At 37.0% G+C, this 16,391-nt stretch overlaps 1 protein-coding gene across 1 annotated transcript in view; it reads left to right on the top strand.

Annotated features, from left to right (window-relative positions):
* The window catches only part of TEDC1 (tubulin epsilon and delta complex 1), a 99,097-nt gene that overhangs the window by 53,289 nt on the left and 29,417 nt on the right, over positions 1 to 16,391 (top strand). The window contains exon 6 of the mRNA XM_044659933.1: positions 13,079 to 13,165. Coding sequence (XP_044515868.1) covers positions 13,079 to 13,165 — 87 coding nt within the window. The remainder of the gene's footprint in view (positions 1 to 13,078; positions 13,166 to 16,391) is intronic.

Here is a 16,391-nt window from a genome sequence, read left to right as displayed (position 1 = left end):
AGAATGAGAAAAAGGGATATTCAAAAGGGATATACCAGGAGAAAGGGAAAGGAAAAGAGGGGGAGAAATTATTTCATAGAAGTGAAATGCACAAGGAAAAGTCCTATGGAAAGAAAAATAAAGTGGATTGGGCAATACGTAAACTATATTCTTATCTGAACTGGATCAAAGAAAACACACACTCAGTTGAGTATAGAAATCCATCTTACTCAACTGGGAAATAGGAGGGGAAGGTTCTATGAAAAGGGAGTGAACGCAGGTTAAGGGAGGTGCTGGTCAGAAGCAAAACTGACTTAAAGGAAGGACAATTAAAAAAAGAACAATAAACAGAATAGGATGGAAAGAAATACATAGAAATTAGAATTCTGGATGTGAATGGGATGAACTTAGCTGATAAGATAAAAGCAGATGTGTAATATGGAATACAGAGGCCGTATTTTAAAATTTAAAATATTAATTTATTAAAAGACCACTCAAGATTCCCTTCAAATTTCAAACAGATACTACAGAACTCAATCATGGCAGAAAGTGGGGGGTCCTGATAGAGAGGTGTAAGCCTTAGCAACTCAACAGTTAGACTGGGCAAGAAGAGAGCGACTTCCTGTTGTGCAAGCCAATATATATATCCCTTCTGAAATCATTGTCTAGTCCCTCCCCTAGACATCTATCTCTGTTTGTAAAACAAGTACACAGGAACTGGAATAGGAGACCTCAAAACCTCCTTCATCACTTCATCACTGGAAGAATCAGGTCTCCAGATAATCTGGAGAACACCTTCCTTGTCCTTATTACCTAAGGGAGTTCATGTTTACAGATAAATAACGAACAAGTTTCCCACCCTGCTTGTAACCAAAGCCAGCCCTGTGATAGCCCTGCTATCCTTTACAAAGTCAAAGAATCTAAACAAAAGAAAGGGGGATCCAACCCAATTTCATAGCCTGGGAGAGACTGTTTGAGCTTTAAAATCAATACTTTTTTAGGAGGCACCAAACAGAAAATCATTTCCCTATTTGATATAAAGTTTCCACTGATGGTAGAACGGATTAGAAATCAGAATCAAATAATATGTTATTTGCAAGAAACACTTGAAATAGAAAGACTCACTTAGATTCTATTATGCTTCAGTCTGAAGTTAAAAAGATTGTGTATCAACCATGATTTAAGACAAAGCAAAAGCAAAAATAGACCTAATTAAAAGACAGAATTTTGCTAAAGGAGACCATGCCTAATGAAGTAATGTAAATTTAAATATATTTACATCAAATGGCATAGTACCCAAATTTTTAAAGGAAAAATTAAATGAATTACTTTAGGAAATAGTAAAAATACACTAGTGGGGGACTTAGTCCCTCCAGACCTAGATAAACCTAACCATACAATGAATAAGAAAGAAATTAGAGGGATGAGTAGAGTTTTAGAAAGTTAAATGTGATGAACCTTTGAAGAAAATTGATTGGGAATAGAATAAGGACTATACTTTTTCTCAGCTGTATGTGGCACCCTCAATAAAAATTGACTGAAGGGCATAAAAATTTCTCACAAACAAATACAAAAAGGTATAAATATTAAACACCCTTTTGGGACCATAATATGATTAAAAAGTAAGTACATTAAGGAGAGGGCCTTGGAATTCTAGATTAAACTTTAGTTGGATAGTAAAGAATCCTAAAAGAATGAGTGAGTCAAAGAAACAATTATTTCATTAAAGATAGTGATAACAGTGCCACATGCCAAAATCTGTGGGATGTACCCAGAGTGGTATTTAGGGGAAAATTTATATCCAAATGCTTTTATCAATAAAAGAGAGAAAGCAAGTCGATGAATTGGGCATGCATTAAAAAAAAAGAAAAAGGACCAATTATAGGTCCCCAATTAAATACCAAAATAGAAATACTGAAAATCAAAGGATAGATTAATAAAATTGAAAGTAAAAAAAACAAAGCAAAACTACTGAGTTGATTTTATGAAAAAAGAAAAACAAATAATAAAATAAACCATTGGTTAATTTAATAAAAGAAAACCAAATTATGAATATGCAAAATGAAATGAGTGAATGCACCACCAGTGTAGATGAAATCAAAGGAATTATTGGAAGCTATTTTGCTCAGTTATATGCCAATAAAACTGACAATCTAGGTGAAGTGAATGAATATTTATGAAAATATAAATTGCCTAATAGAAGAAGAAATAGGGTATGTAAATAACCTTATCTTAGAAAAAGAAATAGAAGAAGTTATAAATGAGCTCCCTAAGAAAAATTCTTGGGACCAGATGGATTTACAAGCAAAATCTACCAAACATTTAAAGAACAACTATTTCCACTACTATATGAACTATTTGGAGAAATATGTAAAGAAAGACTCCTACCATATTTTTTCTAAGACACAAAAATGATTTTTGATAAACCAGGGAGAACAAAAACTGAATGAAAACTATAGACTAATTTCCTAATGAATATTGTTGCAAACATTTTAAATGAAATACTAGAAAGGAGACTACCACAAAATATCACAAAAAATTATACGCTAATGACCAGGTGGGATTTATACCAGGATTTTAGAGCTGGTTCAAGATTAAGAAATCTATACGTATTATTGACTATATCAATAACCAAAATAATAAAAATCATATGATTGTATCACTATATACAGAAAGAGTTTTTGATTAAAAAACAAACAACAAAACCATAATTTCTACTAAAAATAGTAGAAAACATAGGATTAAATGGAGTTTTTCTTAAAATTATTTGTACTTAGGGGGCAGCGGGGTGGCTCAGTGGATTGAGAGTCAGTCCCAGAGATGGGAGGTCCTGGGTTCAAATCTGTCCTCAGACACTTCCTATCTGTGTGAACTTGAACAAGTCGCTTAACCCCCATTGCCTAGCCCTTACCACTCTTCTTCCTTAGTATTTGATTCTAAGGCAGAAGGCAAGGCTTTTTTTTTTTGTTTGTTTTGTTTTGTTTTTATTCGTATCTAAAACCAAGAGCAAACATTATGGGTAATAGGGATAAACTTAGAAGCCTCTCAGTGAGGTCAGGATTGAAGCAAGGGGGATGTTCATTATCACTATTATTCAGTATTATACTGGAAATTATTGCTAGCTTTAGCAACAATAAGTAAAAGAAATTGAAGGAATAAAAATAGACAACACGGAAACAAAACTATCACTCTACAGATGATATTATGATATACTTATAGAACCTTTGAGAATCAACTGAAAAACTAGTCAGTGAAATTAACAACTGCAGCAAAGGTTGCTTGATATAAAAAAAATCCACACAAATCATTGGCATTCCTATATACTACTAACAAACCTAGCAGAAAGAGATAGAGACATTCTATTTAAAATTACTGCAGTGAGTATAAAGTACTTGGGAGCTTATCTGTCAAGATACACAAATTGTGTATAAACACAATTAAAAAATACTCTTCACCCAGATAAAGATAGATATAAACAAAAAAAAATAATCAAAAAATATACAAACGAAAAACAAATTAAAAAGTGAAGTTAGCAGATCTCAAACTATACTACAAAGTGGTAATCATCAAAATAATCTGGTACTGCCTAAAAAGAATAGAATGGTTGCTCAATGGAATAGATTAGGTTCAATTTCAATATATAGAAGTAAATGAATACAGTACACTAGTGTTTGATAAATGTAAAGATCTAAGTTTTTGGGAGCAAGAACTTGCTATTGTAAAAAAAAACTGCTGGGAAAATTGGAAAGCAAGCTGATACAAAATAACTACAAACCAACACTTCACACCTTATACCAAGATAAAGTGAAAATGAGTACATGATTTAGATATGAAGGATAGCATATACATTTGTTAAACATGAAAGAAATATAACTTGTCATATCTATAGACAAGGGAAGACTTTATGACCAAATGAGATCAAGAGGATTACAGGAGGTAACATGGGTAATTTTGCTTATATGAAATTTAAAAAGTTTTTGCATGAACCCAGTGCAGCTAAAATTACAAGGAAAATAGGAAACTGGGAAAACAAATTTTACAGTGGTTTTCTTTTATTTATGTATTTAATTAGTCTAGAATATTTTCCCATGGTCAAATGATTCATGTTCCTTTCCTCCCCTCCTCCCTCCCTTAGCCAGCGAGCAGAAACTCTTTTCTCAAATATTTAGGGAACTGAACCGACTTTATGGGAATAAGAGTCATTCCTCAGTTGGCAAATGGTCAAAGGACATGAACAGGTAGTTTTCAGAAGAAGAAACCAAAGATATTAATAGTCATGGAAAAAAAATGTTCCAAATCACTTTTGATTTAGAGAAATGCAAATTAAAACGATTCTGAGGTACCACCTCAGGTACTTACCAGGTTTGCAAACAATATAGAAAAGATGACAATGCTGGAGAAATAGGTACACCATCATACTTTTGTGGAATTGTGAATTTTTTCAAACATTCTGTAGAATAATTTGAAACTGTGCATAAATGGCTATAAAATAGCTGTGCATATCTTTGACCCAGCAATAAAATAATAAAATAATATCTGTATCCCAAAAAGATCAAAGGAAAAAAAAGACTAATGTACAGAAATATAACAATTCTTTTGGTTGTGGCAAAGAATTGGAAATTGATGGAAAAAGATTGGAAATTAATAGTTGAACAAGGTTTTACCTTGATAGAACTAGTGTTGTGCTATAAGAAATGATGAGGGTTATGGGTAACTGGATGGCTCAGTGGATTGAGAGACAAGCTTAAAGAGGGGAGGTACTAGATTCAAATCTGGCCTCAGGCACTTCCTACCTGTGTGACTCTGAGCTCACTTAACCCCCATGACCTACCTGTTACTGCTCTTCTTCCTTGAAACCAATATGCAGTATTAATTCTAAGACAGAAGGTAAAGGTTCAAAAAAAAATGATGAGATGTGGAAAAATAGACACACTAATGAATTCTTAGTGGAGCTGTGAACTGATCCATCCATTTTGGAGAGCAATTTGGAATCACACCTGTGTTATTTGGAATTTTGGGGATTCCATTGAGAGGTATTTGGGGCTCATTTGAGCTTTGGAATACTTAGATGTGTGACAGACTTCCTGTGGACTTTTGGGGGACTTTGAAACTACATTTTCCATGATTCAATAGGTTTCTGGTTTTTGACATGATGACGTGTACCAAGGTGGAGCATGGCTTAAATTGGGAGGTTGGGCTTCCTCTTTGGTACGTAGGAGAGGTGAGAGAGGGTAATGACTAATGGCGGCAATTTGAATAGATTTTAGTAGGCGCATGGCCATTTCTTTATTTTTTTTATTAGATTGACCAGTACTTTGTCTATTTTATCTGTTTTTTCAAAATACCAGCTTCTTGTCTTATTTATTAATTCAATAGTTCTTTTACTTTCGATTTTATTAATTTCTCTCTTGATTTCTAGTGTTTCTAATTTAGTTTTCATCTGGGAATTTTTAATTTGCTTGCTTTTTAATTTTTTAAGTTGCATGCTCAATTCATTAATCTCTGCCCTCCCTAATTTGTTAATATATGCACTCAAGGATATAAATTTCCCCCTGAGTACTGCCTTGGCTGCATCCCATAGAGTTTAGTAGAATGTCTCTTCATTGTCATTCTCTTCAGTGAAATTGTTGATTGTTTCTATGATTTCTTCTTTGACTAGCTGGTTTTGGAGAATCATATTATTTAATTTCCAATTAGTTTTTGATTTGCCTGTCCAGGTACCCTTACTAATTATTATTTTTATTGCATTATGATCTGAGAAAGTTACATTTATTATTTCTGCTCTTTTGCATTTGTTTGCAATGTTTCTATGCCCTATTACATGGTCAGTCTTTGTGAATGTACCATGTGCAGCTGAAAAGAAAGTGTATTCCTTTTTGTCCCTATTTATTTTTCTCCACATATCAATTAAATCTAATTTTTCTAGGACTTCATTCATCTGTCTTACCTCTTTCTTATTTATTTTTTGGTTTGATTTATCTAGATCCGAAAGAGGGATATTTCGATCTCCCTCTAGTATGGTTTTACTATCTATTTCCTTCTTGAGATCTGCCAGTTTCTCCTTTATGAATCTGGTTGCTATGCCACTTGGTGCATACATATCGAGCAATGTTATTTCCTCATTGTCTATACTGCCTTTAATCAGAATGTAATGACCTTCCCTGTCTTTTTTTAATCATATCTATTTTTATTTTGGCTTTGTCAGAAATCATAATTGCCACTCTTGCCTTCTTTTTCTCATTTGATGCCCAAAGGATTTTACTCAAGCCCTTTACCTTAAACCTGTGTATGTCCACCCGCCTCATATGTGTTTCCTGTAGACAACATAAGGTAAGATTTTGGTTTCTAATCCACTCTGCTATTTGCTTCGGTTTTATGGGTGAGTTCATCCCATTCACATTCAGAGTTATAATTATCAGTTGTGTATTCGCCGACATTTTGGTATCCTTTCCTAGTTCTACCCCTTCTTCTTACACTATTTCCTTTTAAACCAGTGGTTTGCTTTATGCCAGTAACCCTTGTCCCTTCCCTTGATTTACTTCCCTTTCTACTCCCTCCCTTATTATTCCCCTCTTTTTATTTTTATGACCTAATGAATTCCCTCCCTCCTCTCCTCCCCTCCCTTTTTTGACCTCCCCACTGCCCTGCTCCCCTTGGTTTATCCCTTCTGACTTTCTCAGTAGGGTTAGATAGAGTTTTATATCCCAATGGATAAAGCTACTCTTCCCTCTCAGGGTTAATTCCACTGAGAGTAAGGTTTAAATATTACCTCTTAATGCTTTCTTCCTCTCCTTTTCATAATAGTATTCATCCCTTCCCCTTCCCTGCCATCTTTGTGTTTAATAGAATATTCTATTTTTCTTATTCATTCAAGTTTCTCTTGGTGTCCTCTACTATTCACCTCCCGCTTTCCCACCACCATATCATCTTAGACCGTTTAGTATTCTAGCCTCTCCCTATGAGTAATTCTTCTAATTACTATAATAGTGAATACCATAATAGTGACTAGAGTTCCTTACAGAGAATTATACATAACATTTCTCCACATAGGAATACCAATAATTAGACCATATTGAAGCCCTTAAAGAGGCAAATTTAAAAAATATGAGTTTTTTTTCTTTCACCTCTGTTTCTTATTTACCTTTTCATGTTTCTCTTGATTTTTGTGGTTGGATATCAAACTTTCCATCTAGTCCTGGTCTTTTCTGTATTTCAAAATACTTGCAAATCTTCTATCTTGTTAATTCCCCAACTTTCCCCTGGAAGTACATAGTCAGTTTTGATGGATAGGTGATCTGTGGTTGTACATCTAGTTCTCTTGCCTTTCTGAATATCATATTCTAAGCCTTGCAGTCTTTTAGTGTGGAGGCTGCCAGATCCTGTGTGATCCTGATTGGTGCTCCTTGATATCTGAATTGTCTCTTTCTGGCTTCTTGTAAAATTTTTTCTTTTACTTAGAAACTATTGAATTTAGCTATTATATTCCTGGTTTTTTTTTTTTCTGGGTCTAGTGTAGAGGGTGACCTATGGATTTGTTCAATGTCTATATTGCCCTCTTGTTGTAGAACTTCAGGGCAGTTTTGCTGAATAATTTCTTTTAGTATGGAGTCCAAATTTCTATTAATTTCTGCTTTTTTCAGGAAGACCAATGATTCTCAGATTGTCTCTTCTAGACCTGTTTTCTTGGTCTGTCACTTTCTTATTGAGATATTTCATGTTTCCTTCTATTTTATCAGTGTTTTGGCTTTGTTTTATTTATTCTTGCTGTCTTGAGAGATCATTAGCTTCTAATTGCTCAATTCTAGCCTTTAGGGACTGGTTTTCCTTTTCAATCTGGTTATTTCTGGTGTTCAATTTGCTTATCAGTTCATTTGATTTCTGAGCCTCACTTTCCAATTACAAAATTCTGCCTTTTAAACTGTTATTTTCTTGCCAGATCTCTTCCATCTTTCTCATCATCTCAGATTTGAACTCTTCAATAGCTTGTGTCCAGTTTTCATCATTTTGGAAAGGTTTGTATATGATTACTTGTTTGTTCTCTGCTGTTTGCTCTGTTGTCTCGATTTTATCTGTGTTAAAGTTGTCGAGTGTTACAGATTTCTTCTTGATGATCTTTCTCTTTTGGGGTTCTTGTCTCTGGCTTGCCATTGTTAGCCCTGAGCCCTCTCAGGTTTATCCTCACACTCAGGGTCTTTCTGTGCTCTTTAGGCTCCTGAGGTCTCAGGTCTAGTTGTTCTCAGGGTCAAGCCTCCTGGTGGGTCCCCTTGCTTGTTCCTCTGCCCGAGGCTCCTTTAAAAACAGTCTCAGGGCGCTGCTTCCACAGTTGTGCACCCTTCTGCACTGGGTCCCCACTCAAGGTCCTTGCCTGCACTCAAGATCCGAGTCCTCGCCTGCTCTCAGGATTCGTGTCTAGGCTTGCGTTCGTGCCTGCACTTGTGCCTGTGCTCAGGGTCTATGTTCAAAGTCCGCGCGTTCTTTACTCTCTTGGGGTCTTAAGTCTTGCTGCTCTCAGGAGCAGGCCATGGTGACCCCAGGTAGCTGCCAAGGGCTTAATACGTTCCCCAAACTTGCTCTAACTCTTGTGAACTGGCTTTGGCACTGTAGGTGGTGTGGGGTGGGGGAGTGGGTTGCTCAGCTCGCATTTTAGTGAGAGCTGTTTCACCCCTTTATAGCATGGAAATGCCCCAATTCCATGTACCTCCAATGCTGTGCCCTGTTGTGGGGTCCCTTTGCTCCTCTGGATTTGTTTTTTTTGTTTTCTTGAGGAGTCCTGTATGTTTCGGTTAGTAGAGGTTAAGCAGCTGCTTTTTTCTCTCCTGCTGTCTTAACCAGGAAGTTGAATTAATATTAATTTCGCTTACTTTGCCTTTTTTTTTTTTTTTTGGTTTAGGTATTAGAGCTTTAGGGCTATATTTGTCTCATAAAAGGAGTTTAGCAGTGTTGTCTTAGTTTTTGAGTCTAATTTGTATATCTTAGGTAATTATTTAAAAGTTTGTTAGAAATCCCCTAAAATTAATCTGGAACAATATTATTTTTCTTTGCTAGTTTCTTTATAGTTCAATTTTCTATTTGATATTCTCTTCATTCAGGTTTTCTATTTTGGTTTGAATCTTGATGGAAGAGGTGAAAACTTGCAGAAATACATGTTGCTTTCTTTCGTCAGCTTTGGTTTAAGAGGGAAAAGTAGAAAAGTAAAGACAGGCTGTGCAGCTGTTTTGCTGAGTGCTATGTTACAAGCTAATTGATCAAAATATGAGAAGAAAAATGAAATACTGCCAAACTCACCAATCTACGTTCTCCAAAAAGTAGACCAAGTCCTGATGGTGTTCTAATGGGAGACTTGTAATCTTTTAAGTTGTCTCTATACATTCAGTCTTGTAGGTATAAGGAAGTCTTTCTGGGGATCATGTTTGGTTGGTCTATTGACCTTTGCTTTCTACAACTGAACTCACAGTTTCCTACTCTCCTAGAGTCAGCAACTGTCAGTAGGTTAAGTCCTGGTTCAAATACTAAGTTTATGTCTAAGGAAGGGTCTGTGGGTCAGCCAGAGACATTGGAGAAAAGAACTCCTTAAAGAATTTGGGTTCTGAGAATAACATGTAAAACCATGGGAGTTAGTTCAATGCAAAGCTTTATTGTAAGCAGTGGGGAAGAACAGGAGAAGAAAAAAGGAAAATGGGACCACACTAACAATATAACTCGGGTAAGGGCAGTGCTACATTGAGGAGCACAGACAAAGGTCCATTTAGCAGAAATAGGGTGCTCTAGAGGGTAGGGGTGCTCTGGTGGGAAAGGATGTTGTTGCTGGAGGGGAGGATATGCTTCAGAGTGCTCTTCTGAGAGGTACTTGTTAACTGGAATAAAAGCAAAATATACAATAATCTGTCTTTCTATAGCCTCTCCAACATGGGTTGTTTCAGTCTTTTGTCTCTCTTTGTTAATTTGATGACTGAAATTAAACCTCAAAATGGTTTTGATTTGTATTTCTCATGTTAATGATTTGATTCTTTCTCCGATTGCTCTTTTGAGAGTGAGATTCTTATAATAAAATGATTTTGGATGACCTTCCTGGAGCTGGCTGAGTTGCCTATCAGAAGTCAGGGCAAAATATTGTTTTGGAGACTTGTTATCAGGGACCAAAAATCTAAGCTGGTGGTAGACAAAATATTTGGGCAACACAGCAGAACTGACCTTCAAAAAATGTTATTATCAGTCTTTTTCCATGAGTATGTTCTATAAGCATATAGCCTTCCTTAAGGGGAAACTGTCCTGATGGCCTCAAAAACATCAGGCCTAATTTTATAATACTGGCTCTCAAGCCTAATCTTATAACACATGTCCTATTGGGCATCCTCAGTGTCTTCTGCCTCATCAGATGTTGAAATGTTATTTCTGTGTCTTACATTATTTATTTATAGATTCTTCTTTTCCTTGATCTGGAGATTATATTTCCTTTGACCATTAATAAACCTGCTGATTATCTGCTTATTTTCTAAGTATTTGAGTTTTCTTCTTGATATTTCTGGTAATTTTAGGCCACCCCTTCCCCCCCACCCCCAGTTTTGTCCTATTGTTCATTTTCTAACTTCCTCTCCTTTCATGGCCTTTCCACTAGAGGTTGATTATAAGTCTCAGCTCCTCCCAAACTGGCTAATTCAGCATTTTACCACCCTTGTTCTCTGCCACAAGTTACTTTTGGATGCTGATAATAACCCAAACTTAATAAAATGTGACAGCTACTCACATGTCCTGTCCCCTTCCTCTTTTCTTCATTTCTTTGATTCAGTGCCACAGAGTGCTGCTATCACAGCATGAACAAGTTTTTTCCATTTGGAATTTGAGTCTCTGACACTAGTTGGAGTTGAGGATGGGAGGTTCAATGGTTCTACCGTCAAAGGACAGTAGAATTGAGTTCTATTGCAAGCACAGATAGACTTATGAAGCTCTGTTGCCCAGGAATAGGATGTATTGAGTGAGAATGAGTTAGTTGTTAGGGATCATAAGCTTTTTGTGCTGTTAGTTCAATGAGTTTTTATCTTGTTTGGGTTCTTGGTGCCCTAGATTATTGAGACAGCTGAAATTGCTTTCTCTCTGATGTTTTAGGGTCAGAGAAATTGTTTAGTCCTCCATCTTGTTGGTCATTTGACCAGATGTCTATATTATTTTCTATTACTTCTTTAATTTTTTTTTAAACCCTTACCTTCCATCTTGGAGTTAATACTGTGTATTGGCTCCAAGGTAGAAATGTGGTAAGGGTTAGGCCAGTGATTCTCAAAGTGGGCACCACTGTCCCCTGGTGGGTGCTTCAGCGATCCGGGGGGGGGGGGTTAAGGCCACAGGTGCATTTGGGGGCGGTGAATAATTGTAATGGGGAGGTGATAGTATGTGACAGGGGGCTCTAAGTGATATTTTTTCTGGGAAAGGGGCGGTAGGCCAAAAAAGTTTGGGAACTACTGGGCTAGGAAATGGAGGGTAAGTGACTTGCCCAGAGTCACATAGCTGGGAAGTGTCTGAGGCCAGATTTGAACCTAGGACCTCCTGTCTCTAGGCCTGGCTCTCAAGCCACTGAGCTACCCAGCTGCCCCCAATTTTCTATTACTTTTGTATTTATTTCTGTACATATTGTATCCGCTCACTAAAAATTTCCTTTATGGTCAGGCCATAAGCATGGTACTGTGTAAATGGAATTATCTCACCCTTATTCATTCTTTAGACTTTAGCCACTAGGAATAATGTCACCCCACCCAACTTAGAATTAAGTGGGGGTGGGGAGAGGTCTATGACCCACATGTGCTAGTAAGTGACAAATTAAAAACAGGTGACTGCTCCCTGGGCAGTCCGAAACAAGTTTGACACTGTCATTTGTCCACATAGAACTGGAGGGTGGACACAGGAAGTGACAAAACGAACTATCTTTTAAATATCATGGTAACTTCCTGTGAGAGGAATTTTGCCTTTTGAACCTGGCCTTGAAGGAATTCAGGTGAAACCTCAGACTACTTCCTTTTGAATTGTCAAGTGGGTAAGTTAGGCTGACTCCCTTTCATTTTCCTTAGCATTTTCTGGAGGCCCTAGCCTCAAAAGAGGCCTCTCATCTTAGAGGAGGCCTTGTGGCTAGAAGCCTTGTTTAATTAACCTCCCCCTTTGTTGGCGCTTCTCATGGCTTTCCTGGTTCAGGCCTCCGGATCAGGCCAGAGTCTCTCTCTCTCTCTCTCTTCCTGTCTCTCTCTCTCTCATTTTCCTTTCCTCTTCCCAAAATAAACTACCATAATAGTCATCCTGACTTGGGTCTTTTATCTTGGAATCGGGTAATCGATTCCTAGTGACCAAACTTTAAATATACAGGACGACCATAATTTGGTTCCCCCTTTACAATACTAGGGATTCAAAGAAAGGAAAAAAACTATCTCTGTTTTCAAGGACGTCATTATTTGATGTGAAAAATGAGATGCCAACACCTTTGTTAAAAAGATATATATCACTGGGCTAATCTTAGAGGGAAGGCATGAAGATTAAGGGGGCCTTGGAAAGACTTCTTGTCATGAAGGAAGCCAGGAGATGGAGATGAGAAGGGAGAAAATTCTAGGCATTGGGAGAACCTGGGAAAATGTCTGGAGTTGGAAGATGGGAAGTCTGGTAATAGAAACAAGCAAGGAGGCCAGATTCACTGTATAACTCAATATTGGATTGGAAAGATGAGAGGGGACAGGGTTATGAGATGCTTTGAATACTAGCCAGTGGATTTTGTATTTGATCCTGATGCAATATGGGACCACTGGCATTTATTGAATAGGAGGATGGCATGGTCAGACCTGAGTTTTAGGACAGTCATAATGGCAGCTGAATGGAAGATGGCCTAGAGTGGGCAGAGACAGACAATTCAACTGATTATTACATTAGTCCCAGTTGTGAGGAATCAAGGGCCTATACCAGGGTGCCAATGTCAGAAGAGAGAATGGAGCATTTATTATAGATGCTGCAAAAGTAAACTGCTAGGCTACTGGGGAGTAGTGGGTTAGGAGTCTGGGTGATTGAGAGGATGATGGTCTGCTTAGGTGAGTTTTCCCTTTTCTTATTTGTGTTTTCATTTCTGTTTTAGTTGTTGCAGCAGTTGGAATCAGAAAACTCACGTCTGGAAGCTTTTTTGGAGTGGAAGCATATGGAGTTAGTATACTGGCAGTGGATGGTAAGTTAATAGCTAGGGGACCTGATGTTGACTTTTTGTCTTCTGCTTTTTTTTTTTTTTGCCTCATATTTCCTCTTATCCTTATTTAGTACTATTAGCTGCTAAGTCATCAGCACTCTCTTTCTTCTTGACCATTATGCTTCCTTGGAGATTGTGCCAAGAAAATAGGTTAACAAATGACTCCATCTCTTCAAAGAAGGTGCCTATACTCCTGAAATTGTACTCCCTCCCCACCCAACTTGTAAGTTTAGATTTGTTCATGGTCTCTGAGTTCTGTTTCTGATTTCTCAATATAGACATGTGGGAAGGGAACTCCTCTCCCCATTATGTTGCTTTGTTTTGATATAATCAATCAGCAACCTGGAGGTTGTTTACCATTGAGATGTGCAGGGATAGACAGACCGTCAGAGAAAGGAAGTTGAAACCAATGAGATGGGAAATTGATCCCATAGGCACTGCCCCCCTGCGTGGTGCCAGACAAATTAAGGAACTATTATTGATTTCTGATTGGTGGAGAAAACTGCTTATAAAGTGAGACCAAAGGACTACCCTCACTCTCTGGTGCTCTTCTGGCAGAAGATTGGAACCTGGAGGAACCCCTATTAGTGTTGAGCTTCAATCCATCAAATGGCATATAGAGTAGTAAGCTAATCAACTCTACTTCTTTCCTACATTTCCCTCTCTTTACTATCTTGACTTTGGTGTAATAAAACTACTAAAGCTACTGACAGCCTCATAATTTAATTTTAATTATTACAGACATATTCTAGTGAGTAAAATTTCAAACAACTTCATTTTTCCTCCTTAATAGATATCATATTCAAATTGCATACTGTTCCTTAAATTGTGTTGATTGATGGTAAGAATCTGATTTTTTGTTTTTCTGGCTTAAAGAATAAAATATAAGTATATTATCAGCCTTAGAAGAACCAGAAACATCATCAGTAGTATTAATTTTTAATTGTATTTAGGTACTAAAATTCTTAACTGGATGAAATAATAATTATTCATTAAAAGATAATTCTAGGATTTGAGATAATTGTAGTCAGAACCAAAATTCCTCTAAGAATTTTTTTTTGGAAGGGTCATGACTTTCAGGTAGTCCAATAATTCTTAAATTGTCGCTCCTGTATCTATTTTCCAGGTCAGTTTTTTTTTTCAGTAAGATATGTATAAATGGAGATTTTGAACCTTGGGCTTCATTCCCCAGAAATCCCTTAAGCATTTTTCAAAATTCCCTTTAATCTCTCCTGCGCCTCCATGTTTACCTGGTCACATTATTCTTTTATAAATTCTGTAGCTTCTCCCTCTTTCTTTTTTGGTCTTGGGAGCAGGCTGGGTTAATTTAGCACCTTTTCACTCTAGTTTTTTATGTTAGTTTATTATTAATAAAACTTTATAAAATATAATATTTAGTTCTTGTGTATTTTAATCTCTGCAGATATTTGATAATTCTATTTTTTCTTTCTTTTGATTTTGTTTTATTGTTTTTTGATGTCTTGATGTCTTGTGAATTCATTAGCTTTGATTTGCCCAATTCTAAGTTTTAATAATAGATAATAACTCTGGCCTGATTCGAACCAGACAGGGCTTGTTAACCTTCCACCAGAGGACCTTTAGCCAGAGGGCCATTTAGCCAGAGGACCCGGTGGTGAATAGCCACACAGCCTCTTCTGGCAATTAATCTCTCCAGAAAACCTTTTCACTCACCCATGTGGTAGTTCAGAGGGGAAGACCCAAGAGTTGCCTTACCAAATGCAGTTCAAGGCCAGAGTCCTGGCTCCTCCACTATCTAGATTCAAGAAGAAGAAGGTGATCCTCTACCAGACTCCACAGCCTCGAAAGAGCTTGAAGACCCCCTCACAGGAAGTTGCAGCTGCTTTTAAAGACCTTTATTTTTGTCACTTCCATGTGCCTTCCCCCCACTTTACAGAGACCAGTCAGTCTATAACTTTGCTTAGTACTGCCCTGGAGTCAGTAAGTTGTTTCTGACTTGTCACCCACTTTAGCATGTGGGTTGTGGACCTCCCCCACTTATGCGTTAAGTAGGGTATATAATGTGATTAAATTTAAATGTAGGCGAGGGGAGAGTTAATCCCATCTTCACAGATAAAAACTTAGAATTGAAATGTTTCACCTTTAGAGAGTTTATATTGTACTTGGGGAATGGAATATGTACATAAATAAGTCTATATATCGTACATACAAATAATACAAAATAATAAAAAAAACACCTTTTTTTTGTTTTTTTTTAAATTCAATTTTATTTTTAGTTCTGAATTATGTCTCTTCTTTCCCCTTCTTCACCTGCTGGGAAGGCAAGAAAAGGAACAAGGGGTGAGTGATAGCCTTAGAAACTAAAAAGAGAACAATTAAAATAAAAATTGATAAGGGGTTTAGCAGTTATGAGAAATTTAGAGAATCAAGATAAAAGAGAAAAGTTTTAGTCATATGTTATGTAAAGAATTGAGTAGTTTATGGAAGATAAAGTGATTTGAGGTTTTAAGATTCTGGGAGGATCTGAGATTGGAAAGATAACTTTCCATTTAGTCCTGGTCTTTTCTGTGCAAATATTTGGAAATCTTCTATCTTGTTGAATGCCCATACTTTCCCCTGGAAGTATATAGTCAGTTTTGATGAGTAGGTGATCCTTGGTTGTAGACCCAGTTCTGTTGCCTTTCTGAATATCATATTCCAAGCTTTGTGGTCTTTCAGTGTGGAGGCTGCCAGATCCTGTGTGATCCTGTTTGGTGCTCCTTGATATCTGAATTGTCCCCTTCTGGCTTTTTTTTTTCATTTTTTTTTAACATTTATTAATATTCATTTTTAACATGGTTACATGATTCATGCTCCTCCTTTCCCCTTTAACCCCCTCCCCCCGCACGCCCCTCACCCATGGCCAATGCGCATTTCCACTAGTTTTGTCATGTGTCCTTGATCAAGACTAATTTCCAAATTGTTGGTAGTTGCATTGGTGTGGTAGTTTCGAGTCCACGCCCTCAATCATGTCCACCCCGACCCATGCGTTCAAGCAGTTGTTTTTCTTATATGTTTCCTCTCCTGCAGTCCTTCCTCTGAATGCGGGTAGCTTTCTTTACCATAAATCCCTCAGAATTGTCCTGGGTCATTGCATTGCTGCTGGTACATAAGTCCATTACATTCAATTTTACCACAGTATATCAGTCTCTGTGTATAGAGTTCTTCTGGCTCTGCTCCTTTCGCTCTG

This window comes from Gracilinanus agilis, chromosome 2 (assembly GCF_016433145.1).
Source record: "Gracilinanus agilis isolate LMUSP501 chromosome 2, AgileGrace, whole genome shotgun sequence".
NCBI classification, from domain to species: Eukaryota; Metazoa; Chordata; class Mammalia; order Didelphimorphia; family Didelphidae; genus Gracilinanus; species Gracilinanus agilis.
This window is presented reverse-complemented; position numbering and strand designations above follow the sequence as displayed.